Below are 25,300 nucleotides of genomic sequence, written 5' to 3'. Positions count from 1 at the left end.
ATTTGTAATCTAATAGAATTTATAAAATATACACAAAAATAAAAAAAATTGTATTATAAAACTTATTTAAAAATTTATTTATTTATTTATTTGCCGATTTATTTTCACTATTTTGTCTAATGGATGAAATATATGAATCATTAGTTAATTGACCTCAATTTCGGTTGTTTTTCAACTTTTACTTGATTTTACAATTCAAATGAATAAATAAATAAATCTGAGTTTTCCCGATATTTTTTCTGTGCATGGATGTAGTTGAATATTTCTTTATTCAATTATAAAAGCGCGATTGGTCCGGCTCGATTTAGACCGATTTAACTGACGCAACCTCGCACAAAACACGGTCAAAATATGATTTTATATGGGATTTATAACTGCGACAGCCCTAATAAACATAATTCTGTCCTAAGCTTGAAAATCGATTATGTTGAAAATTCGATTTTTGGATGCTCTGTGAAAGACTCCATCAGATGAGTGTATTCGTTTTATGCAATGCGTTCTTTGGCCTACTCTGCGACGTTACGGTATGTGGAAATGGTCACCAAATGAGCATTGGAGAATTCCAGCAATCCGATCATCATTAGCCATTTCAGCTAAAAGTTTGAGTATTTAAGGATGTTCATTTATCCTCGTAGCTCAGCGAGAAGCGTTTGTCCTCCGAAGTGATGATTGTCGGACGGTGAATGCTTCCCCTCATTGTCCAATGCAAATCCTGATGCTGGCCTCGGGGACACAGATCGCAGCGTAGTCGCAAAGTAATGTTTGGGAATCCGCTGGTGCGACCGATCCTGATGCTGGTCGTCACACTGGATGCTAACTTCTTCCTAGAAGCCCTGAAGGTCCTGGAGGAGGTCTCAACAGCAACAAAGTCCTGGCAGAACACTGATGAACATCTCGCCTACTTGTACATTTACACCCAACAATATGCTACGAATCTGAATCGGTTGTCATCGACAAGCTGGCTGCCATGCAGCTTGCGAATTTGTGGCATATTTTTAGGCAAAAACGTTCCACCTGTCCACCGAGATATAACTTACAGAAAAAGAAGCAAGAGCCAAGCAAGAGTCGTTAAATGTTTATTATATGCAACTTTATTTTGTTTTTCTTTGTTTTGTTATCAAGTTGAATTTAAATATGTATGTATTGTGTGTGTAAAGTTAATTTCATGACATTATTAACGTGGCAGATACAATATGCTGTATGTTTGTTCGTTGGCGAAGCGCGGCGGCTGCCACAAAAACGCCTTTCGTGGCTCTCTGGGCAGGGATATGCGATGGGGCCTTAACACTTAGAACGTAAATAGTTGGGCATAAATATATGGTTTTAGTTCTCTAATACACAGTGACATCAAATAGTTATACTCGTATTTGCTTTTGTTTGTTCCTTTAGCAATGAATGGCCAATAAATACAGATTTGGATGTGGATTCGGATTTGGATTCGCTACAGTTAATCGATTTCTTTGCTAGGTTTTTACTCAACTAATTTAACTTGTAACCAATTTCGCTAAATAATTTATTTAGTATTCGTATTCGATAACTGTTAGTCGTTCCGTCTAAATTTATATACAAATTAGGTGGTGTGGGGGGATGGGGGGGCCTAAGAGCTAATTAAATGTCGTTAACTGTACTCTAAATATTGCAAGTCGACCACACAACAGTTGCGGCTAAACGAGGAGACTAAACATAAGTAGATGAATTAAAAAAAAAAAACACAGTCTTATTTATGTATGAAGAAATCCAATGTGGGGGCGGGCTGGGAGGGGCAGGAGCAGGAGCAGAGCAGGTGGCAAGCAAGGTACGCATAGGATATGTGTATTCACTGGGGAGACTCCAACTGGGCAACTGTGCAACTGTGCCACTGTCCATCCAGCCAACTGAGTTGAGTCTCCGTCTAGGCCGCCGCTGCTGCAGTCACTGCCTGCGTGGGCAGCAGCCGGGTGGACTGCAGTGTGGACTGCTGCTGCTTCCAGGGGCGCCTCTTCATGTGCGTCTGCTGCGAGCCAGTCCATCTGCAGAGCGAAAGTTAGTGCCACGACTCCCGCCACTTGATGGACACTCACTCACCTGTGGTATTTGGATAGCTTGCGACGCTTGAAGGGCGGCAGCCCATCCACGTCCAGTCGACTGCCCACAAAACCAAAGTTGCCCACACTGGCCGACAGAGGAGCTGAACGAAAGAGAACAGAACAGGAAATGGGCAAATGTGAACATTTTTGTGAGCTCAAGTCAGGAAATTTCTGTGCTTACAGTGCTTGCGTTTGTTGTTGCGCTGCACTTGATTGACGACTGCAGGCAAGTGTGGAGCAGAGCCGGTCTCCAGGTGCGCCTGGTGTCTGCGTACGCTGCAGCTGCGTCCTCGACAGCCCTTCAGCTGCTCCAGGGCGTCGTGCATGTGGGCCCTGTCGCCGGGCGTCAGACTGGCAGCGCGATTCGTGGTCTCGAAGCGATCTAAAGGGAGGGAGTCGGACATGAGACTGGCTGCAGTGGATATATTTGGGAGTTGGTCAGTGGTCAGTGGTCAGTACCTATGGTCAGGTTGTAGAAGGTAATCAGGCCCGTGGTGAACTCGCAGTAGAGATAGTTGTGGGTGGCATTGATGGTCCTCAGGCAGGAGTACGTGTTGTTGTTGGCGTTCATGCAGAAGCAGAAGGGGCTATCGTTCCACAGGGGAGCCGTGCGCCAGTGCTGGTTGTCGTGCGAGAAGCAGTTCATCTTCTCGGACAGGCACTCCTTCTCCAGACGGGCCTTCTTGATCCGCTTGCGCTCCTTCTTGCGCTGACGCTCCTCCTTCAGCTTTCGACGCGCCTCCCGAGCCATTTCCTTGGAGTCGGCATAGCTGCAGGGGAATACAATTAGTAATGTGATCTCTGTGGGGCCGCTGGGGCAGGTTTACTTCTCGCCCGCATCTGGTTCGCAGTAGCATTCGGCCCGCGAGGCATAGCGCGGCGTCTGGGGCTGCTGCTGCTCCTGTTCCTGCTCCAAGGAGTCAAAGACGGCGGCACTGCCGAAGCCGCGGAATATCTCCTTTTGTCCCACACTGGGCCGCGCCGTGCTGCTGGCAGCTGCTCCCGTAAAGTAGCTCATGTTGAACTCGGGTCCGGCTCCAGTCTCCCCCAAAATGTTGGCCTCGTTGCGTCTGCGGCTTTCGTTGCGGCGGCCAGCGGCCAACGCCAGCTTGTTGCTCTCCCGCAGCTGCTTCTTCATCTCCTTCAGCCTGCCGATCTTGTCCTTCAGCAGCTTGATCAGCATATCGATCTGGTTGCGCGAGGTGCGCCACGTCTTCTCATCATCGTAGATCACATCCGAGCAGTTCACCTTGCCCGTGTTCGCATCCACGAAGCACCGATGGCCCACCCGTCCCCCAGTCTTGGGAAACTTTCCGCCACGCACAAAGGAATTGGAATTCGAACTGGAACTGGAGATGGAGCTGGAGCTGGAGTTTCCATTCAGACTGCTGTGCAGCTCATGCTCGTTGAACTTGTGCTCCAGAGTCTCCAGTGTGGTCTGTATCTGCTGGATGACCTGGGCAATCGTTTCGTTGGAGTTGGAACTGGGATTGGGACTGGAATTGGGATGGGGATTGGCGGCCACCTCGCGCTTGCTGCGATGGCTGTGCTCTGCCAGCAGATCGATTGTTTGGTGCAGACCCAGCAGCTCCTCCATTTCGTAGGGCATTTCGGTGTGATAGACGACAAGCTCCCGCTTGTTCCTGCGCTTGCCCCCCTGGTGCACACCATGGTGCGTGCGCTTGTTCAGGCGGTGTCCACTCGCGGAGGGTGCTCGGATCTTGGTGTACACCAGCCCATCGGAGGTGAAGCAGGCACAATTGCGTTGGTACTGCTTCCGGGGCATGGCCGCCAGCTGATGCTCGAGTTGCAGCTGAAAAGGAACCCCGAATGAGCTTCCATCATCATTTGGATATCTTCGTGGCGCTGTACTTACGTGGAACTTGCACTTGTGCTTCCGCCAGCGTCCGTCCTCGTTGACGCACTTCCACTTCTGGCCGGGCAGGCAGTTCTTCAGCAGCGCTGGGTCCGAGCACTCCGAGTTGAGGCGCATCATTTTGGTTACGTACGGGGCCACTGGCAGATTGTTGTCCTGCTGCTGCAGCAGCTCCTGCTCCTGCTCCTCCAGCTCGTCGTCGTCCACCATCCTCGCCAGCGGCATCCTCTAGATCCTCGTCCTCCAAGGCAGCCGCTGAACTGTCCATGGCTCCATCGCCATCCAGGTCATCCTCCTCGTTGTCCGTTTCCGTATCCTCGTCGAAGTCATCCTGCTGCTGCTGCTGCTGCATCTGCTGCTGGGTGGTGCTGGGGCTCATTAGCGTGGCAGCCGTGCTGCCGGGCGTGGAGGTGGCCCCTCCGCCCAGAAAGTCCTCGAGCAGCGAGCTATTGGCCAGCTTCATGCTGCGTCGCTCGGCCTGGAGCCGTGCCCGCGACTCGGCAATCTGATCGGCCGTCTCGCGCCGTCCGGAGCTCTCGATGAGGAAGCTGTCGGGCCAGTTATCCCTCACAGCGCGATTCCGGCTGAGCAGCAGCGGCAGAATGCTGCGGCCATCCATGTGCTGGGGCGTGGGCACTCCACCCATGTCCAGGAAAGTGGGAGCCAGATCCACATTCAGCACGATCTCATTGACCCTGCCAGGGCACAACAGACATGATTATTGGTCATTTGGGGGGGGAAGATGCCATCAAACACTTACACCTTGGAGGCCTGTATGCCTGGGCCACGGATGAGGAACGGCACTCGCACATCGAACTCGAAGGGGAAACTCTTGCCCTTGATCAGGCCAAACTGCCCCAGATGGTAGCCATGGTCCGAGGTGTACACAATGTACGTGTTGTCCAGCTCCCCGAGATCCCTCAGCTCGTTGTACACCCGCTCGACGGCCACGTCCACGCTCTGGAGCGTCTGCAGCCGCTTGGTCATCAGCAGATTGGTGAAGCGCTTGTGCACGGGCTGCATGGGATCGGTGACCCTGAGGATCCACTGCTTGTCCGGATTGGGTGCGTGGTCGTACGAGGGAGTGCTGTGGGCACACCCAGAGTTAGAAATGGCACAGAGAGGGGGAGTGGGAGGGGGAGGGGAATACTCACTGGTGGGTGGTCACGTTGAAGAACAGGTGACTGTACTGCGGGGCCGAATCCTCGGGGCCGTGCGGCGCCGGGAAACTCATCGTGAGGAGGACGGGCTTGCGCTGGTTCTGCTGCTTCGAGGAGCGCAGGAACGCAATCGAGTCGTTGGCTATCAGATCGGGATAGTAGTCCTTGGCGTAGTCGAAGCCGTGCTTGATCTTCTGCCCGTTCAGATTGATGCTGTAGTTGTAGTACTTGGAGTTCATGATCAGGCCGCCCCACTCGCGCCACCCCGGCGGTATGTACGAGCCGTTGTACTTGTTCAGATACTTGCCGAAGTAGCCGGTGCGGTAGCCGGCATTCGAGAGGTACGTGGCATAGGAGCGCGTCTCGTGGGTGGCCTGCCACTGGGGACTCGAGCAGTTGTCGTTGTTCGTGAACACCATGTGGTTGTGCACGTACATGCCCGTCAGCAGCGAGGATCGTGCCGGACAGCACATGGGCGTGGTGGTGTAGGCGTGCCGGAACTCGGCCCCGCCATCCCTCAGCAGTCGCAGCGTGCGCGGCATAAAGTTCAGCGATCCCAGCTCCACGTCCTGGTCATCGGTGAGTATCAGTATGATGTTCGGTCGCCGTTCGCGCGGTCCATTCGAGTCGCGTGAGAAACGCTTGCCCGAACGGCTGCGATGCTGCTGCTGTCGGCGATGGGAGGACGATGGCTCGCCGGATGGCGACTGCTCTTTGCCGGCCACATGCAGCACAAAAAGGAAGAGTATCAGGCAGCCAATGGCCAGGTGCTTGCTGCAGTGCCCCCTCCTCATCATCATCATCATCATTGCAGTATTTGTGAGCAAGAGCAGGACCGTTCCGTTGCTGGGCGCTCCGTCTGAGCGTCTGAAGACGCGCTCAAACCGCACAGCAGTCGCCTGCGGAGTATCTCATGGCTTTCTGACCTGGAAAGAAGCAGATGGAGAATGAATTGAGTCTCGGAGTGAAGGCATTCTGAGGTTTTTTAATTGAGATTTCGGCCAACTCAACTGTGGGCCCTCAAGAAGCATCTTGGGGCATCCTGAATCGGGCTCCAGTTGCAGCTGCTTTGAATTTTTGGAGTTTCTTTTGGGGTTCTTTTTGCAGCTGCTGCCTGGCTCTTGGCTTGGCGAAATTTCATGCACCAGTTGACCTCGACGGTGGCTCGACTCGAGTGCCCTTGCCACCAAATATTTGCCAAGATTGTTTGCCCCAAAGCGTGGCACAGGCAGAGGCAGAGGCGGAGGCGGAGGCAGAGACAGAGGCAAGCCAAAAATCAGAACAGAGCGATGCACATTTTGTCCACTTATCAGAAAATGTCGGCAACGCTGCTCACCCACACCCACACCCTCCACCCAGACCCTCCACCCACTCCTCTCCTGGTTCCGCTTAAGTGTATTTTCGTCCTTGCTGAAATTTATGTGCCACTTGCCGTTAAGTGAAAACTGCATTTGGTGGATGGCTGTGCCGCAGCTGCAGTCATTCCCCTGTCCCTTATCCTGTGACCAAATCCACGTACGTTTCCCTGTGCAGTTTTATGCTCAGTTGGCATTGAGCCGGAACCCAACTGGAAGCCATCATCCTACCTCCACACTCGAGTAACCTGCATTTCATTGAGTGCTAGTCGGAGGCTATAATAAAAAGTGCTCCGTGGGGGGTCGGGGGGTCTCTTAAAGTGTGATTTATGTGGATGCAGTCGCAGTCGCAGTGCCTCGTTTTGTTGCATTGTAATTGGTAGCGTGGTGGAAACGTAAACCTCCACCAAAGCTCTGCCCCTCCACTTCTTTAAGTAGAGTCCCACAGAGACTCGACCTTCTGCCTCTACTTCTACTCTAAGGGCACTCAACCATTTGACTTGGCCTTGGTGTGGTCAGCGACTAGCCGTCACGCCATCGAGAATCATTTGAAACATCTTCCAGCTGATGAGATCAAATCTCTTTGAATGACAATCAGAGCTTCCCAACAACAGTTCTCTCTTTGATCTTCGCTCAACAATTGACTCTTTGCCGCTCTCTGCGCCAAGTGCCTCTTTGTTGATCGCTCTCTGCGCTTCTCAAAAACATTACCTCGTTAATTGACTCTTCGAACGACTCTCCGACGACTTCATCTAAGCGAATGTCTCTCAGGTCTGAATCTGCACGGTACCCAGCCCGAAAAAAAAGAGACTCCGCTTCACATGCAGTCACAGCCTCACAGTCACTGTTGCATAATACTTCCTCTGGAGATAATTTGGGTGTGGAGTCCACAAGACAAACAAAATGTCTGTTAAAAATGCAAAAAGAAATACAAAATAAAGCTCAAAGAAAAAAATAAAATAAAATAAAAGCTTAGATACAACAAAGAGACGAGGCAGGTTGCAAGTGGCAAACAGAAATAGCTGATAGTTGAAAATGCCAACAACATCCGGCGGCGGTGGATGGAAGATGAATGGATGGAATGGATGGCTGGGAGCCAACTCGATGAGCCACTTGAACGTGGCACAATGGAGGAGTCCCAGTCTCTGTTGCAAATGCAATATTTTGCCAGGCATTTGTGGCATTATTTCTGCTCAATTATGCTGCATTTTCAGCCATCGAAATAGAAATGGTTATTGCAATCGAATCGAACTAAGCTGAACGGAAGGGAAGAGAAAAGAAAGCTGAAGTGGCATGAAGCAGCTGGAAGCAACCCACTCCAACGCACTCCCCTCAGCCACTTGACAGACAAAACTTCCTTATTTCCCCAAGGCTGTTCTCTTGCTGTTCGATGGCTTATAAATGCCGTCCAGCAGATCCCGGCTGGGACTGGGAACAAGTTTGGGCCCAGCATGACCCAACCGAAGCGTCCATGGCAGGGCCCTAAAAAGGGAAACAAACATGTTTCTCGGCAAACAAACCAAATAAACCGAAACCGAAACCAGCGAAAACCGCAGCCGAAAGAGGCTCTGGAACTGGCTCTTCTTTTCATTTCTTATCTCTTATTTTATTTTTGTATTTTTTGTGTGCGCGGCATCTTCCTGTCGCCTGCTGACAGACGTCACGCATGCGCAGACTGGCCAGAACGAGCGGGAGAGAAGGGTGTCCCGACTTGGACCTGGACCACAGGGAACGTGTTCTCGGCTTGGCAACAAAACACAGAACAGAACAGAAAAGTTGTACCACAAAAAAAAAACACAGCTGAAGAAGCCGACGATCGAGAGGGAGGGAGAGGATCGGTTGGAGGAGTACGAAGCCAACACGATTTCCTGATTCATTCATGAATTTCATGACTTTTGTTTTGTGTCCTTCTGCTGCGAACCCCCATACCCCCAATGCCCCCATACCCATTCCTCATTCCTTATTCCCGATCTACAGACTGAAAAGTCGTGCCTGTTGCTAGGCGATCGTAAAATTTTATTACAGCAAGATTTACTTGAAGGATGCTTCTTGGTGTGCTCCAAAGGGCTCCAAAGCTTTGTTTTTTGCCTTTCGGTATTTTTATAGGTCTGCCTTTTGCCCAGGGGGGGGGAGGTCTCCATTCCAGGAACACACTGAAAGTCTCATCTCTGAGTCACATTTCTGGGATGGGATTCATTTCTGGCCCGAAATCAGAGTTCTGTGGAGTCAGCAATTCGTTTTCAATAAACTACTTAAGTATTTCCATCAGCCTCGAGACGATGCGAGTGACAAACAAATTGCATGTAAAATAATGCGATTTCTCTTATCCAGCAGACAAAATGATTACACAGCAGAAGAGGGACAGAATAAAGAAACCAACAGAGCAGCAGATCAACAAACCAACAGTTCAGCAGACCAGCAGCAGAAAGATAGATCAGATCAGATCAGATAGAGCTGGATATTCAAGCATTCAATTAAAAGTAAATACAGATTTCAATTAGCTTAGAGTCGAAGTCCACTTGAGGTCCAAACAGAAGACAGCAGCAGCCGCAGCAGCAGTAGCAGACCATGCTCCTGGTCTCCACTTTCCAGACTGCCTGAATTGCAGATTTATGAATATGCAAATAGACTGAAGTTGACTAATCTGACAGCCCTCCCTGCCGAGTCAGAGTCAGAGATGATAAATTCCGCGTTATCGCATCGGATTGCCAGGAACTCGAAGCTGTCTGGTGGCTGGGACTCGCTGTACGCGATTCGCGACTCATTAGCGTGGATGTCAACGACTCAAGTGGGCAAATAGGAGGAGCAGCAGCAGTTGGAGCAGGCAATCTTCCAGACGTCAGTTGGTCTGCAAATGTGGAGCAGTTTCTGCGTAGGCTGCAATCGGTTGCGGTTGCCGTAGCCGTTGCCGTAGCCCCTCTGCCTGCCAGTCCAAGTCCAACTTTGCGCTTAATTATGCAATTAACAAGGCACTGGGGATTGGGTTTGACATGTGACCAGTTGATGGCTTTGCCAAGTCAATTTAACGCTTAACTAACTATTTAAAAGCTAACTCATGCGCGGACCGCAGTGTGGCGGCATGGGGCATGTGGCATGTGGCATGGGGCAGGGCAATGCAACACCCACTCCCACACACACACACACGAGCACATAAAGTCTATGCAACATCTTCGTTACTTGCGGCTGGCGGCTTTTTCAGTTCGATTTATGCATATTTAATGGTACCCCTCCAAGCCACCAAACCCCAAACCCAAAACAGAAAACAGAAAACGCCTACAACAGCACTGGCAGAACCCAACTCGAGGCCCGAAACATGTGGCAAATGTCACTTAAGTGGGTTGGACAGGCGACGGATGAGGGCTAGGAGAGGCGAGACGAGGCGAGGCGAGGGAGGGTCCCCTACTTTGTGGCAGAGCCAATTTGCGTTTTGCTCACTCAACTCGCCTCAACCGAGTGAAACCTGAACATGTTGTGACAGTTCCTGTAATGGACTTGAAATATTTAAGTTCCCTTTTGGGCCAACACTCGAGAAAGTTCAGTTTTCAGAGCAGTTTTCGTGGTGGGGCGGCAACTGTGACTGTGTGCATGATAAATTGTGTGGAATATCATTAAAAAAATGTTTATATATGTATTTCCGCCAGTCGTAAGTCCATTTGACAAACTCATAAAACTCTGCCCCTCAATCCCCTTAAAAGCAACTGTCAAACCAATTAAATTCATTCAAACTACAGAGGGGAAAACAGATGAAAAATTGTATAAAAATATAAAAGATTAATATGTTTCTTTTAATGAAATACAATAGTCCGGGGGGCAGACACGTTCCGATGTCGATCTACCCAACGCAGATCAATTGATCGACTGTATCCCATAGGAGTACTTTTACTCTCCTGGAAAAAAGGATCTGGAATAAAGGGAATATTTGTGGAGCAATCAAACACCTTCTTCACGTCATAATACCCCTTGGCAAGGGTATAAATAAGTAATCCAAACACTTCTTTAAACACATAATATAATATGCTGCAGAGCAGAGCAGAGCAAAGCGGCCAATTTGTAAATAGAAATAAAACACCAAGTGTCGGGCGAGAGTCCGTGGCGGAACAGAACTCATTCAAATCGTGTTCCGCCGTCGGATCTGACAACTCAACAATAAATTTAAATGGCAACAAATTGTTTGTGGGAATGGCTTTCAATAAATCTTGTGGCTTGGTTTTTTTTTTTGTCAGAATTATAACAAGGAGAGTGACCTGAGAGAGTCGCCGAGATTTCAGTTTAGCTGTTATTTCCCCTTAATTTATGGCCAATTCCCAGGCAGAGGCCAATGACCAGGGGTTCCATAAGAAGACTTCATTCAGTCCGAGTTTTACGAGTATTTCACAGACTTCAATTGCACTGCCAAATGGAAATTTATTCGTTCTTAATCAACCCAACAAACAGAGCCACAAAAAACGAACTTTTTTTTTAAATATTTTGTACTTGTCTTTGGTAATTTGTTTTACAGATTTTTAGTTAATTTATTTTGCAGCTGCTGGCGGAATTTCGCAAAAGCAATTCATAAAAAAACTATAAGGAAAAAAAAACAAGAATTTGTGCAATTAACTCAATTACAAGTTATGGCCAAGAAGGCCTGCCCCCAGCCCCTCCAAACGAGTCGTCGCATTTGCTTATTCCAAATTGCAAGTAAAAGGTTAAAAGTGAGGTTCCCCCAGTGGCAATAGAGTACTCCTTCCCCCCAGTATTCTCTCTGCAATTGCCCTAATAAAGCAATTACCCCGGGGAGTCTACTTTAATCATAAACAAAGCCCCCCCTACCCATTCCCATTCGGCTGTTTAGTTCTTGTTCCTGTTGTTATGCCATAAACAAATCAAATCAAATTGTGACCCACTTGGCGATGGAAATAATGGAAATGCAACGGCCACACACTGCTGGCAGAAAGAGTACTTGCGGCAACAAAAAGTGTCCTCAACTGGAGTGGTATACTGTTCTACTCTGTTCTGCAAAGAACTTCCTTCTGGCTTGGTTGCCTGACATTTACATATCATTTTTAGCCCTGCCAAATGGGACAAGTGTAAGGGGGAGGCCTTTAGAGGTAATACCACATTTCCATATTCAGTTCAGTTCCATGGAAATCGATTTTCGCCACAATCGGCACTTTCTTATCGTAGATATATATGGAATCTAAAGCCCTCATATCACAAATTACGAGCCCCTCAACGCGTATTTCATTGAAAAGTGGTTCCCCCCTAGGGGCTCTGTTCAAACTGAAAGTTCAACTTTTCTGCCCAGAAGTAAAACCATTGCCGTAGTTTTTCAGAGTTTTCTCAAGGTCTGGCCCCTTAGCAGACAGCAGACAACAGGCAGGGAATCCAATCCAAAGTTGTGACCGAGACCGAAAATAGAAATTCTAGTGAAAATGTTAAACATTCTGTTGACATATCAGAGGAGTGCTGTTGTCGTCATTCAATTTGGTCGCATCTGAAAATACTCGCACAACACACAATTAAGTGCTGCCTCCAGACTGTCTGAAATTTTGAAATTTGCACGGCGATGACACACAAGAAAAGTATCATAATTAAATTAATATTAACAAATGCAAACAAGCAAACAAAAACAGAGAGAAGAAGAATAAAACCTGCTTGCCTTGGACTAAATGGTGGACAGTGGTCAAAAACACACACACGAAATATGAAATCTGATGTGTGGCTGCTGCTGCTGCTGTGGGCAGGCGGCTATAAATCATAAACCGACAACTGGGCGTGGACGTGGGGGCATGGCTTGGTTTTCAAAGGAATTTCTGTCTGCCACACGATCGCTTTTCAAGAATGTGAATCATTAACAGAACCCCAAAAAGCACCACAGAGCACCAGAGAGCAGGGGCTAAAAGTGAAGTGAAGCCCAAAAGCCCAAAGGCTGCAGACAATGGCGATCCCAGGACTGAGGTTCGTTTTGGAGGCTCAGTTTTCAGCGCCGGGCGTCAAACGGAAGCCGCATTAGTTGCACAAACACACAAGCCCAGCACACACTCTGCCACAGATACACTGGGTACGTTGTACGTATGAAAGGTGCTCTTCTCAGAGACCTGCTATATAAATACGTATATATGAGTATGGATGTACAGGGATCAGGTTATAGCCAGGCAAACACAAGGCCACAGCTTTTGAGGGACACGAGCACGAGCCCTGCTCTGACAGCAAACAAAAAAAGGCATTGGGCAAGGCACTTTGATTTCGAATGAATTTATCAGGTTACTGCGGCACTTTCCACAGCAGAGGAATGCAGAATAAGGTTTGATCTTGGCAGGTATAGACGATTATATTGTTTGTTTCCCTGTTCTAATGATTCATTCGATTACTCATGGAATTGTTTGTGTTGGTTCAGACACAAGGGAATGCATTTTTCTTGAAGCTTTCTTGAAGCATACACTTTCCTGTTGTTCTCATTTATCAGATTTATCAGATTTATTTCCATAACTCAGAGTTGTGGAATTTCTATATTTCAGAAGGCATGAAGTGCCAATCAATACACTGGCATTGAATAAGGGATCTTGATTACAAATAAATTCATTCCATTACTAATAGACTTTCCATGAATTTTGCCATAATTCTCCATAGTTCAATTTAAATATACATATTTATTCTGTATTTTCGTATTCTTCCAATTCTGTTGCCATTGTAAAAATACAATATTTTTATTTGGCATTATTTTGAAAGTTCAAAGAACAAACATTTATATTTTGACAATTTGCCAAAAAAAATCAACGAAAATTAATTGCAACCTTGCCGCCTCGCCTGCCTCTGCCCGTCAGAAGACACGCCTCGTTGCAGCACACAATTTTATTATTACATGTTCTGTGTGCTCATAAAATGTTACAATTAACGTAATTATTACACTTACAATCCAACAGTCGGAAATCAGCGAAATTTGTTTCACTGAAATTTCCGCTATAAAAAAGAGCTGCAGCTGCATGGCTGCATAGCTGCATTTTCCTCCCAGATTGCTGTTTGTGTGGCTATTAAGACGTTGCAAGTGTCAACGTAAATCATTCCGAATGTCAAAACTTGCGACAGCGCCAAAAAATTGGCAAAGCCCGCAGAAATGTGGATTTATAAATAGAAAACTCAAATTAAATGAACTTTACTGTGAACCTACATACATATACATATATATACATATATGGTTAGTAGTATTAATACGCGCCGTCCAAGATTCAATATTGCTTTTCCTTAATAAAAGGTGGAGATATACATAGGTATGTGCAATGTCTGGGGATACCTTAGCACTCGATGCTTTGGATGTTGCAGGTGATACAACAGCCGAAATAGCTCAGTTGGGAGAGCGTTAGACTGAAGATCTAAAGGTCCCCGGTTCAATCCCGGGTTTCGGCAAGACTCCTCTTTTTTTCCTCACAAAAATTTACTTTTTATACAGATAACATTTTAAGAGCTCTATAATCATCATAATTATATACTGATACAAATACTATTGCCTATCTCTTATATAGTAAGTAAATCCAATTTTGTTTTTTGGAATATAATTTTGCTTTTTTGATTATTTTAAGCATTTAATTTAATTTTAGCTTTCTTAGATTTCGTATAATTTCCCTTTGAAATTCGCCATATTTTCGTCCTGCCTCGAGGATGTTTCCGTGGTGTAGTGGTTATCACGTTCCCATCTCCAAAATGGAACATGAAAATGTAAATGCAGATTATTCTAAAAAAAAAAGAGAAAAACAATTTCCTTGCCGGGAATCGAACCCGGGTCGCCCGCGTCAGGGTCGGTTAGAAAACCACTAGGACAATAATTCCATAGACTGAGATTTTTGGAAATTGAAAGATCGCGGGCGACTTGAAATTGAAAGACGCGGGAGACTCAGATTTTTGGAAATTGAAAGACGCAGTAGACTCAGATTTTTGGAAATTGAAAGACGCGGGAGACTCAGATTTTTAAATTTAAAACGAGGTATTGAAATGAAAGATCCTAATTCACAGTGGAAATTGAAAGAATGTACATAATAAATTTCATCATTGACCCCACGGAGTGAGAGCCGGATGGGAAACCATTAGGCCAAGGATTCCATAGACTGAGATTTTTGGAAATTGAAAGATCGCGAGCTGCTAACGTGCCTAACACGCGGAAGGCCCCCGGTTCAATCCCGGGCGGAAACATAGAGAAAATCTTTTTTACTTTCTTCGAATATTTATTATTACTTTTTATATTTAGAAAATGATTCACGTTCATCAGCAAATAAGTCATGTTTGGCTTGGCAACAAGCCCACAAGATTTGTTTATATTTTGATTGATGGAAATGATTTTCGTGTCAATTCTCAGTTTCGATTCCCATTAAACAAAATTTGTGTTTAGCTGCTAGCATGCCCAGAGCATCCGGTAGGCCTCTGCCTCTCACGTACCTCCATCACTGGAAGAAAGTGCTGTGGGTATCCCTAAGATGCGTATATTTCTTTCTGCTGGTCAAGTGCTTCGAGAAGGGTCTGCAAATGAATGTACAGAGGCGTATGGCCAGCAGACTGCAGCAGGAGATTGGCAATGGCTAATCCATCTATATAATTGCGGATATACGAGGCAAAGGCTTAGGAAATAGCAGCGGCAGCAGCAGCATCAGCAGCATCAGCATATGGTTTATTTTGACAAAGAATAAATGACAGTCCGGGAATGTGTCTTGTGTCTATTCCCTGCTTAAATACATTTTTATTAGCCCAGAGATTCGCGTCCCGCTTGACGGGTGCTGTCTGTCGGCCAGAGTAATTAGGCTCCATTAGTTGGCACAGCAGACAGCAGACACAGCACACAGCATCTCTCCTGAAGGCAAAGGCAAAGTGCTCTCATGTGCTCATGTGCCATGTGCCATTTGCCATGTGCCCATTGCCATCTCCATCTCCATCTATATATCCATTTCTATCTGCATCTACTCTTGCAGCCATACAGAGATATCTCTGTATCCCATATGTTGGTGGCGTTCATAATTTGTGCGCCATTAGACAACTTTATGCATAAACTCATTAAAATGTACTTGAATCTCTCAGAAATGGAAATGGAAATGAAGATTGAGGCTGGAACTGGAACTGGCGTCGCATTTGGCTAATTTGTCGAGGAGCAGCGACAAATGACAAGAAACAGTCTGCTCTGCCCGTCTGTCTGCTCGTCTGTCTGTCTGTCTGTCTGTCGTCTCTTATTCTCCAGCACCCAGTCCGCACTCTAACCACTCGCCACTCTGCAATCCCAGTGCCCGTCCCAATAGACAGAGCGACATGTGTGCGATTTGACAGTTTGAGGCGCAACAAGATAGATTGGCCCATGCAGATGCTTAGCCCATGCAGATGGGTTGGCTGGCTGGCTGGCTGATGGTATGCCATGGACTGGATGTAGCAGTGGATGGAAATGGCAATGTCAGTTCAGACATTACGCAATTTGAGACAACTCAAGCAAAAGCAAACACTTGAGTGCTGCCCCGTCTCCGTGGAATAATTATGAAGATGATGTTGCTGCTGCCTGGTGCCTTCACTGTTGCTGCAACACACAATAAAGAAGCTAGACAGGCGCTATGTCGCACACCACTTGCTGCTGGGAGTTGGCCAGCAGCAGAAGCAAAGCTTTGGGTCAGGTCAGGATTTAACCAAAAAATAACAAAGAATTATCGCACCCGTTCTCCTATGCATAGGGAATTAAAAGGTTGCATAATAGATTAATCACACTTAAAATATAGTTATAGAAAATGATAGCCCAGAAGTTTGGCAATTAATTAATCATAATAATGTTATAACATTCGGGAAACTCTCTTATCTGGGGAAGGCCTAGTAGCAGACATGTCAGATGCCGATGGAGATTATAAATAATAATTTACAGCATAGAAAGGGCCACCGAAAAAAGAACCCTGTTGCTGATTGACCATGAATCAGTGGCCAGGTACGAGTATATGCGACCTAATCAAATTAACTGGAATCAAATAAAATCAGTGGAAGACACATGTACGATATCTATAAGCTGATTACAATGGCCATTATCTTTCGCACACATTATCTATAATGGTAGCTAGATACCCGGTATCGGAATGGTTCGCCTTTAAATGCCTTTAAATGCGTAAAAGCTACCGAAAGCGAGTCCCAGTTTCGAACGAACCCCCGAACGAGAAGTTTCCCGTGCTCCGCTTTTTGGTTACCCGTGGAAAGTGAGCGGTATGACGATCATATATGCAGCAACGGCAGCCGACGGCAAATCGGAAACCATCTTTGTCCCATCTGCCCCATGCGGCACCACAGGATGTGCACCCCAGCCCTATCCACAGCCCTATCCACAGACACAGCCACAGCCGCAGCCAGCTCCAGCGGTGACTGTGACTGTTACACAGACGCGATTCCTGCAGAATTCAAACCGGAGATCGGTTGCGTCTACAGCCAGTGAGTCACTCACACAGAAATATCCATAATCGATCAATGCAAATCGAATGATTTTGGTTAACTTCTTCGATTGCCTTTCAGTTTTCTGGTTTCTGGCATACGGAGGCATGGACTTGGCCCAAAGTGTGGGCTGGAATCAGCCCGCTAGCGTTATTATCCTGACGCCCGAATACCAATACAGTTGGTTTATCGGTGTCATCATTGGAGCCTGTGTGGCTGCTCTCACAATGACATTCCTGCCAAAGATCGCGTATTATGTGAGTAGTCCACAATCTACTGGGATCGGATCTCCTCTGACATTCCCAATCTCCTGCAGCTCCTGGGTGGCATTATGCAGCTGACGGGCGGTATTATCTTCACCAGTGCCCCCTACGAGTACACAGCTCTCCTGGCCGCCCGCTATGTGGGCGGAGTGGGCATCGGCCTGATCACAGTGCCCTTCCTCATCCACGTCGCCGAGATATCCACGCAGACACGCGGCGTTGACTCGGCGATGGAACAGGTCGGTTTGGCGATTGGTATCTGCATCCAAGTGACCTACGACACGGAATGGACGCTGGACTTGGATGTATCCACGAACCTGGCCCACGGCATTGGTGGGATTATATTCTCAGTGATTGGCTTGTTGACTACCCTGTTATCCGTGGAGTCGCCCATCTTTTATATACGCCGCAACCAGGAGGAGAAGGCGCGCCAGTGCCAGCAAATGCTCGTGGGCGCCAACCTTCCAAAGACTGCCAACGAGCTCTTCGAGGAGGCCAGGCTCTATGTGGTGGAGAGTGAGAGCAGGAGCCTCGGCGAGGAGCTGTCCGCTTCCGTGATTCCCTTCTGCAAACTCTTCTTTTTCCGGTGCTTCGTGGCGTTCACCATCTCCCTGCCCCTGACATGGTCCATCGTGGCGAGCACGGCCGTCTCTGAGGGCAGCATCAACGCCTGGCCTCTGTATGTGTGGAGCACGCTGCGTTTCATCAGCACCCTCGTCGCCATCAGCACCCTGGACTTGCTGGGACGCAAGAGCGTCTCTATGTTTGGTCTAGCCGTCATAGCCGGTCTGATGATTGGCATGGGTGGAATATATGCCGACCCGACCACCATCTACGACTGGGAGTCCATGGGGCAGGTGTGCAACGTGTCACTGGCCTTCCAGGCATTTGCCGGACTCTTCATCTGCAGCTCCAGCCCCTATCTGGGCGAGGCGTTTCCCATGCGAGTCAAACCGTTCTTGGTTGGCCTGATCGTGGCCTGCGAGCAGGTGGTCCACATCATTGTAATAGCCGCCTTCAAGCCCACATCGGAGTACCTCTACCAGTACTTCCTGAGCGTGGGAATTATCATGCTGCTGGGCGTGGTATTCTTTTCTATCGTCATGCCGGAGACGAAGAAACTGTCGCTGCGAAAGGCTGGCGAGCGGTTACAGAGAGTAAATAATATTACCTCCTACTAGACCTACGAATCGTTCGATCGATGGAAGATCAATGTTGAATAAACTATTAATTCAAGAATTCTACAAGTTCTAAGAAGTTTAATTAAATATTAATAAATACTTATTAAACGAGAAGGAACGTGTGAGTCGTTTCTGGGGACACGACTCTACTTATACCCGTACTCAGTCAGAATATACATTTTTGAGCTTATGATTTTTAAGAATTTTAGAAAAAAAAAAAATTTTACATGTTACATTTTTTTGCTACATATGATATCTACATCTACATATACAATGTATATTCTACATCTAACATGTAGATTGTACATGTTCCATTCATATTCTACATCTCCTCCGCTAGGGGTTGCTCGCGCACTGAACGCGGCAGAGTGTGCGAGCGAGAAGGAAAATGAGTTTCGTTGTCGTTTGTGGGAGGGGGGGCAGGGGAAGCAACTGAAAATTTCGTCATTCTGGCTATAATTATGATCCGATCTAATTCAGATTTGGCAATCTGGTAGATATGGGCATTCTCTACGATACTGCGTTTTTACTGCGTATCTTTAAAATTGTGCCTGCCACAGATTTGCGTCCTTTGTGGGGGCGGAAGGAGGCGGGGCGAAATTCTGAAATACACTTGTAGCAGTGTGATATCACATAAGTCTGGAAAACAAATTTGGTTTCGCTAGCTCTTATAGTCTCTGAGATCCAGGCGCTCATCGAGACGGACAGACGGACGGACAGACAGACATGGCTATATCGACTCGGCTATTGATGCTGATCAAGAATATATACACTTTATGGGGTCGGAAACGTTTCCTTCTCTGCGTTACACACATCCACTTTTACCACAAATCTAATATACCCCTTAACTCTTTTTTGAGTACGGGTATAAAAATACTTATTTTCATTTAAAATGGCTTAAAAAAAAAAAGCAGTTTTTCCCTTTGATTTCAAAATTAATATTTTAAAATTAAGTCATAATAATATTCGGTATAAATAGAAAACATATTAAACTACAAAATTGAATACATTATATTTATTTTAAAGTTGGTTTGTATTTAAAATAGATTATATATGTATGCCGTATTAAAAAAGCCTTTTTAATACATTTATATTTTAATTCTGTTTAATTTGACTATGTTTGTAAATAACAAAATAAAAAGTAACATATTAAATTAGTAGTTATTTTTACTATGCCATTTTTTATTAGTGTGCAAGCCATATAAACAACAGAATTAAGAAACGGCTAATTGTTTGAAAGTGGAATATTTAGATCGGCCTTAGGGTTTCACATTCCCTAAATATACTCGTTGGGAATACTGGAAATTAACAGTTATTCCATTTAATCGAGCGTTTAATATTTTGGAACAAATTTCAAATAATTGCCATTTAAATAAGGCTTTGAACGTAAGGTAAGCGCAGGCGTACAAACAAATCAAAAGTAATACATACATATATGACTCAACATTTTTAATAACTTTAATAACTTCAATATTTTCCAACTTTACCATACGACTATACTAGCAATAACATCTGCATCTGAATACTTAATCTTCTCGAACTGAGGCTTGGTTGACTCTCTGTAGATAAAAGGTACATATATAGATGTATTCGGTATCGTTCGGTGACTATAATGTGCATAGTCCATAATAACATACACATACAAATATATACAGAAATTCATTGCTCACTTAAAAATTTCGCAACAGCTAGTTGAAAAGACTTACTGGCTTAACGCTAATCATATTTTAATGAGTTATAGCATATTTCTCAGCATAGCTCTATCTTTTGACTGCGATTTATACGAATGGAACTTTGTGCATATCGAAAGTTCAGTCATCCTCCTGGGGCTTGAGCCTAGGCTTTCCCAGAGACCCACTCCGTTGGGGGTACCCCCATAGTACGCACACTATGTATCACCCCAGTGCCAGTTGAACTTTGGCCGAACTGGAACGATCAATTTAGCCAAAACTGCTAGGACACCAGCCGGGCAGTGAGTGAGTGAGTCAGTCGTATCTTGGCCACAAGCTACCAGCCTTTATAGCGACTCATCTAGGCTTATTTTGTTAGTGAATCACGGCCGTAGAGTAGTAGCAGGAGGAGTGTACGATACGCGTGTATCTAGCAGCTGATAAAATACTACGAATATATCAATTATCTCTTGGTCAGATATCTATTCTGCTGATAGCATTTACTTGCAGCTCGAGTAAAATAAAATTATAAATACGCGCACCAGTGCGTCCATAGCCACCAGATCAAACGAATCGAACGGGTCTTGAAGTTGAAATTATATTTGCAGACACATTTTGTCTTATATAACTAGGGAACATGTCGACCACGACGTATGTGACCTCGGGGCCGGTCTCTGTCCAGCAGACGAGCTATGTCTCTGGGCAACAAACGCAGACCACGTACATCACCACAGGACGGGCTCCGCCGCCACCGCCGCCCACCGTCAATGTGGTGGTCGTCAATCAGGGGGGTCGCTGGAGCAAGACGGCAACGAAAACCGGAACAGCAGGTGAGCCAGCAGAGAGAGCAGCTTAAGAAAGCGCCAAAAGTTCTTGGGGAAGTTCTCAGGGTTACGACCCAGACCCATAACCGAACAAATACGAGTATCACAGTGTTTATCAGTGCTTTATCATATGAACCTTATCATAATCGATAGCTGGAATGTACACATAAGAGTATTATTATATTTAAAAGAACCCCTCCCCCCGCCTTCTTTTGATAAAAGTGAACACCAAAATTTGGAAGAGAACTCAATAAACAAGAATCCCTTTGTTCCAATTCGATCTATGGCTGAATTGGCACACCAGCGATCAGGCGCGAGACTTTGCATGAATCCAAGATAATGGATAGATAATCTCCTTTTTTTGGCGGTGAATTAAGCTAAGCTCAGTCTATGTTCGATTCCATATCGATCTCAAGTTCCACTATAAAATGTTAGCCATGCCGAAACACTTCCAAACGTCTGGGTGATGCTTTAGGGGTCTTCCCACCAGATCTCTAAAGACCCCTTGGAACTTTCTTCTGTAGAGTAATGTAGAACTTAGAACTGAATTGCTGCCACGTTTGTTGGCTGAGTTCTACAGAAGCAAAGCTCGACATAGAACATCCGAATGGATTCCATTTGAAAGAGCACTGAGAACATACTCGTAATTGATGGAACAGATCTATCCGCAAGCCAGCTAATCCCGACCCACCTATCCACCATTTAGCCACCTTTGCATTCGTGTATGCGGGACTGGACATGGCCCAGGGTCTTGGCTGGAATCTGAACGCCAATGTTGCGACCACCCTGGAGTTTCAGTACAGTTGGTTCATCGGATTCATCATTGGAGCTGTTGTCTCCGCCGTGGCTGTCTCATTTCTCCCCAAAGTGATCTTCTATGTGAGTAAACAGATGGGAGATGTTGTCGTGTCACTCTAATGCCTGATTTCCACAGGGTCTGGGCAGTATTATGAACCTGATCGATGCCATTATCTTTGTGAGTGCTCCGTACGAGTACGAGTCCATTCTGGCCGCCCGCTACGTGGGCGGCGTGGGCATTGGCCTGATCACGGTTCCCTTCATCATCCACAGTGCGGAAATCTCCCCAAGCAATTGCCGCGGCACCTGCTCCGCCTTGGAGCAGTACGGCCTCAGCCTGGGCATCGCCATTCAGGTGATCTACGACTCGCAGTGGGCGGGCGACCTTGGCATGGCCGTCAATCGGGTGCACGGCATCTTTGGCATTGTGTTCTCCGCCTTTGCCTTGGGCAGTGTGGCCATGGCGATCGAGTCGCCCATCTTCTACATACGTCAGAACCAGGAGGATAGGGCGCGGGCCAGTATCCGGCGACTGATGGACAGCTGGTGGACCGTCGAGAGGGGCAATCAGGCGTACGAGGAGGCCAAACTGTATGTCGTAGAGGGCACCAGCCAGAACGTCGGCGAGCAGGTGGCCGAATCCGCAATGCCCTTCATCAAGATGCTCTTCTTCCGGTGCTTTGTGGCCTTCGCCATCTCGCTGCCACTCTCCCGTTCAATAGAGACGAGCAGCTTCGAGTTCGAGGGCACCGCCTACGCCTGGCCGAGCATCGTGTTTGGCGCAATCCGCCTGCTTGGGTCCCTCATCACGATGGCCGTTCTGGACACCGTAGGCCGCAAGTTCATCTCGCTGCTGGGACTCATGTGCATGGCTGGCCTGATGCTGGGCATGGCCGGCGTCTATGGCGACTACGTGAACGTCCTGAGTCCCTACTACATGCGGCAGGTGAGCAATCTGGGCATTGCCTTCCAGTTCTTTGCGGGCATCTATGTATGCAGCTCGTCGGCCTATCTGGGCGAGGCGTTTCCTCTGCGAGTGAAGCCCTTCCTGGTTGGCCTGATCGTCTGCATGGAGCAGGTGATCCACATCATTGTGATTGCCACATTCACCTCCGTCACGGCCGAGTCCTTCTACGAGTATTTTGTGATAGTCGGCATTATCCTGGTCGTGGGATTGGTGGTCTTTGCCATCCTGATGCCGGAGACGCGCGGCACGTCGCTGCGGAAGGCTGGCGAGCGCTTCCGACGAGTGCATGACGTCATGGCCTACTAGTACTAGTTGTACCCACTAGTATCACTTAAATTCAATAAATTCAAGTCGCCCCGAAACAGTTGACAATGTTCCTTATCTATTTTGTTGGTGTGTGGCGGGGGGAGTGGAACACATTACTCATACGCCCCGTCGACTTCCGCATGGCCTGGAAAGAAACGCAAAAATTCACAGCAGTCTCCCATTCGATCCTGCCCCCAGCCAGCGCCTAGTGGCAGCTGCATTCAGACTTCTCTTTGGACTTTTCTTTTTATGAATATTTATGCCTTCTCAAATGTTTAATGCGGTTAATTTTCCCACTCCCTGCCACTGGAGACTATTTTTATAGGCCTGCCGCTGGTCGCCTCGCCGCAGTTTATTTTGAACTTTATTATGAGCTAATTTATGTGTGTACATATGTGGCTGGATCATCGCAGGCTGGCGCACACTTCCCCTCGATCCCTGAAATCCCACCACATCGTATACCATACAGCGCACCATACAGCATCCCATACAGCGTATATTATAAGATGCAGATCCCCTGGTTTGGTTTTTGTTCCATTTTTGACACTTTGATGGCGCTTTTGTGATGCTCTGCTCACATGTTTGCTTAGCTTCTTGCCAACTGTTTACGAGTATGCGTCTTTAATGCGCTTTTATGGATCAAATTGGGCCCCATGCCCAATTGAGCGTAGTTTCCTGATGGCAAGCCGCAACAGCTGCACATTTATTCGGGGAGTGCTCTATGTGAAGTTTCTGGCCTCTGGCAGTGCACTCGATGTGGATTTACAGAGAGAAGATTTAATTTATGGCAATTCTCATAGATTAAACAGCAATAAACTCTCAGAGGGACCTCTCAAAGGCCCTTAAATTAAACTGGAAAGGTAAGAGTAGGTAGAACCGACTCCAAATCCAATATATTTTCTTGCCGCTTTCTTACTTTCATCCCAACTACTCCTACATGATTAGATATAATTGCCTAAGCAACATACATTGCGTGTGCATGACGTGGCATTAGGTTTTATTTTTTGGTTGTATGTTGTTGAACTACTTTCAATTTCTAAAAGGCTGCCCACCGCCTGCTTCAGAGACCTAAGTACTTATAAAGCATTCATCCAACAACTGAAGTTTGGCAACCTTTCCACACAATAGAAACGAAAGCCCAGCACTTATACTCGTATCTTTCGATTCCCTTCCCTTGCAAGTGCCCCAACAAAGGCCCATTGAGACAACAATAAAGCGAATTATATGAATTACAATTGAAATTACATCTTACATGCTCGCAAGAGTGACACATCGACAAGAGCAGGCGAAGCAGAGGGAGCAGCGGGGAAGGAAAGATTGGGTAGGACGGAGCGCCATTACAGAGCGCAAAAATGCGCATAAAAATTGCATTAAAATGCCATCCAAGATGTGGGGGCCTAATAAAGGAATGGCTATAAAGGACAATTGCCAGTGGCCACAGCATCCAAGAGTAACAATTCGATCCGTTCGATGCGATGGCTGGGAAAAAGCTGGCAAATGCCCTTAAATAGACGAAGCTGGCCAAGATGGGGCCCGGGACACAATCTGGCGGCCCAATCGCAGCGACAGGCCGTCAAATGCGTGCAAAAATGTTGCCACATTTCTCGAGTGGCTTTCCCCCAACATCTCTGGAGTTCTCTGTGTGGCTCTGGCTCTGTGGCGCAATTTCCCAGGCAACAAAGTGAATTAAATGCAGACGCGTGATTTTGCACATTAATTAAGAGCAGGCTCCAGCCAGTGGGCTCCTCGCCCGATGATATCGCCGTCCATTTCTTCGAGAGGTGAGAGTTCAGTCCGCAGGCATGCAGTGCATTCAATTGCCTCGGATCTGGGGATTCAGGTGGAACTCAGGCAAGCGGAATGCACTGAATGGATAAAGGGAGCTGTGTGCAAAGGAAAATACTTTTCATATACACTCGTATCCGTACTCTTCGTTAATTACTTTCGTGAAAGAAAATTGCGAAATTGCTTTTAAGGGAGCGCCCAAATGTATGCAGTGTATTTAAGTGCAGAAAGCAAAAGGGTTAAATTTTATTGAAATTTCTTAATAAGAAACTTTAAGTTTTTACTATGATTATTCATAAGAACTCCAAAGCCAGGCTACAGGCACCTCCACTTACATTCTGTTTTGTATTCTGAACCCTTATCCTCCGAGGGATTTCCATTACTTTTCCGCAGCTACTTTGATTTAAGAGAGAGAAAACTCACCTTCGTTTACAAAATCTTTGACTTCCTTCTGGCGGTAATGAATCTGTGAATCAAGAATACGGAAATAACTTTTATGCACAGAAAATAAAGAAACGAGGGACGGTGAGTCGCTCCGACCCGACGCACTCATTTGCAGATATAAAAAAAAATTTACAAACATTTTTGTAAACACCAATAAAGCTATATACACTAACATGTAGATGTACAGTTCCAAAC

The 25,300-nt window shown here is 46.6% G+C and overlaps 4 protein-coding genes and 1 non-coding gene across 5 annotated transcripts; 4 read left to right on the top strand and 1 right to left on the bottom strand.

Annotated features, from left to right (window-relative positions):
* Positions 1-1,072: 1,072 nt before the first annotated feature.
* LOC111068270 (extracellular sulfatase SULF-1 homolog) lies at positions 1,073-25,129 on the bottom strand. Its single transcript, XM_022357641.2, is given in 10 exon segments — positions 1,073-2,009; positions 2,065-2,167; positions 2,248-2,448; positions 2,526-2,836; positions 2,894-3,879; positions 3,943-4,146; positions 4,148-4,637; positions 4,703-5,029; positions 5,097-6,028; positions 25,085-25,129. Coding segments are annotated over 9 exon segments (3,555 nt in total). The 5' UTR covers positions 5,912-6,028; positions 25,085-25,129; the 3' UTR covers positions 1,073-1,891.
* On the top strand, positions 13,768-13,840 carry Trnaf-gaa. Its single transcript has one exon. It is a non-coding gene; the product is annotated as a tRNA-Phe (tRNA).
* LOC111068273 lies at positions 14,744-15,154 on the top strand. The gene has a single exon (XM_022357646.2). It carries the CDS (start codon positions 14,825-14,827, stop codon positions 15,005-15,007), a length of 183 nt encoding a protein of 60 aa, XP_022213338.2. The 5' UTR covers positions 14,744-14,824; the 3' UTR covers positions 15,008-15,154.
* On the top strand, positions 16,562-18,390 carry LOC111068271 (facilitated trehalose transporter Tret1-like). The gene is made up of 3 exons (XM_022357643.2): positions 16,562-16,867; positions 16,949-17,124; positions 17,184-18,390. The coding sequence occupies exons 1-3, from the start codon at positions 16,648-16,650 to the stop codon at positions 18,309-18,311; spliced, it is 1,524 nt and encodes a 507-aa protein (XP_022213335.2). The 5' UTR covers positions 16,562-16,647; the 3' UTR covers positions 18,312-18,390.
* LOC111068272 (low-affinity glucose transporter HXT1-like) lies at positions 20,521-22,947 on the top strand. The gene is made up of 3 exons (XM_022357645.2): positions 20,521-20,811; positions 21,512-21,684; positions 21,740-22,947. Exons 1-3 carry the CDS (start codon positions 20,619-20,621, stop codon positions 22,874-22,876), a joined length of 1,503 nt encoding a protein of 500 aa, XP_022213337.2. The 5' UTR covers positions 20,521-20,618; the 3' UTR covers positions 22,877-22,947.
* Positions 25,130-25,300: the final 171 nt, after the last annotated feature.

The sequence above is a fragment of the Drosophila obscura genome, unplaced genomic scaffold (assembly GCF_018151105.1).
Source record: "Drosophila obscura isolate BZ-5 IFL unplaced genomic scaffold, ASM1815110v1 contig_4, whole genome shotgun sequence".
NCBI classification, from domain to species: domain Eukaryota; kingdom Metazoa; phylum Arthropoda; class Insecta; order Diptera; family Drosophilidae; genus Drosophila; species Drosophila obscura.
Note: the sequence above shows the minus strand (reverse complement) of the source record. Positions and strands in the feature narration are given on the sequence as shown.

Bases quoted from the DNA above. Each gene is read 5' to 3' on its own strand.
- LOC111068271 (XM_022357643.2), top strand. From the start codon at position 16,648: ATGACGATCATATATGCAGCAACGGCAGCCGACGGCAAATCGGAAACC. The intron at 16,868-16,948 runs GTGAGTCACTCA...ATTGCCTTTCAG, and splicing joins ATCGGTTGCGTCTACAGCCA to TTTTCTGGTTTCTGGCATAC. The intron at 17,125-17,183 runs GTGAGTAGTCCA...AATCTCCTGCAG, and splicing joins TGCCAAAGATCGCGTATTAT to CTCCTGGGTGGCATTATGCA.
- LOC111068273 (XM_022357646.2), top strand. From the start codon at position 14,825: ATGCCCAGAGCATCCGGTAGGCCTCTGCCTCTCACGTACCTCCATCAC.
- LOC111068272 (XM_022357645.2), top strand. From the start codon at position 20,619: ATGTCGACCACGACGTATGTGACCTCGGGGCCGGTCTCTGTCCAGCAG. The intron at 20,812-21,511 runs GTGAGCCAGCAG...TCCACCATTTAG, and splicing joins AACGAAAACCGGAACAGCAG to CCACCTTTGCATTCGTGTAT. The intron at 21,685-21,739 runs GTGAGTAAACAG...TGATTTCCACAG, and splicing joins TCCCCAAAGTGATCTTCTAT to GGTCTGGGCAGTATTATGAA.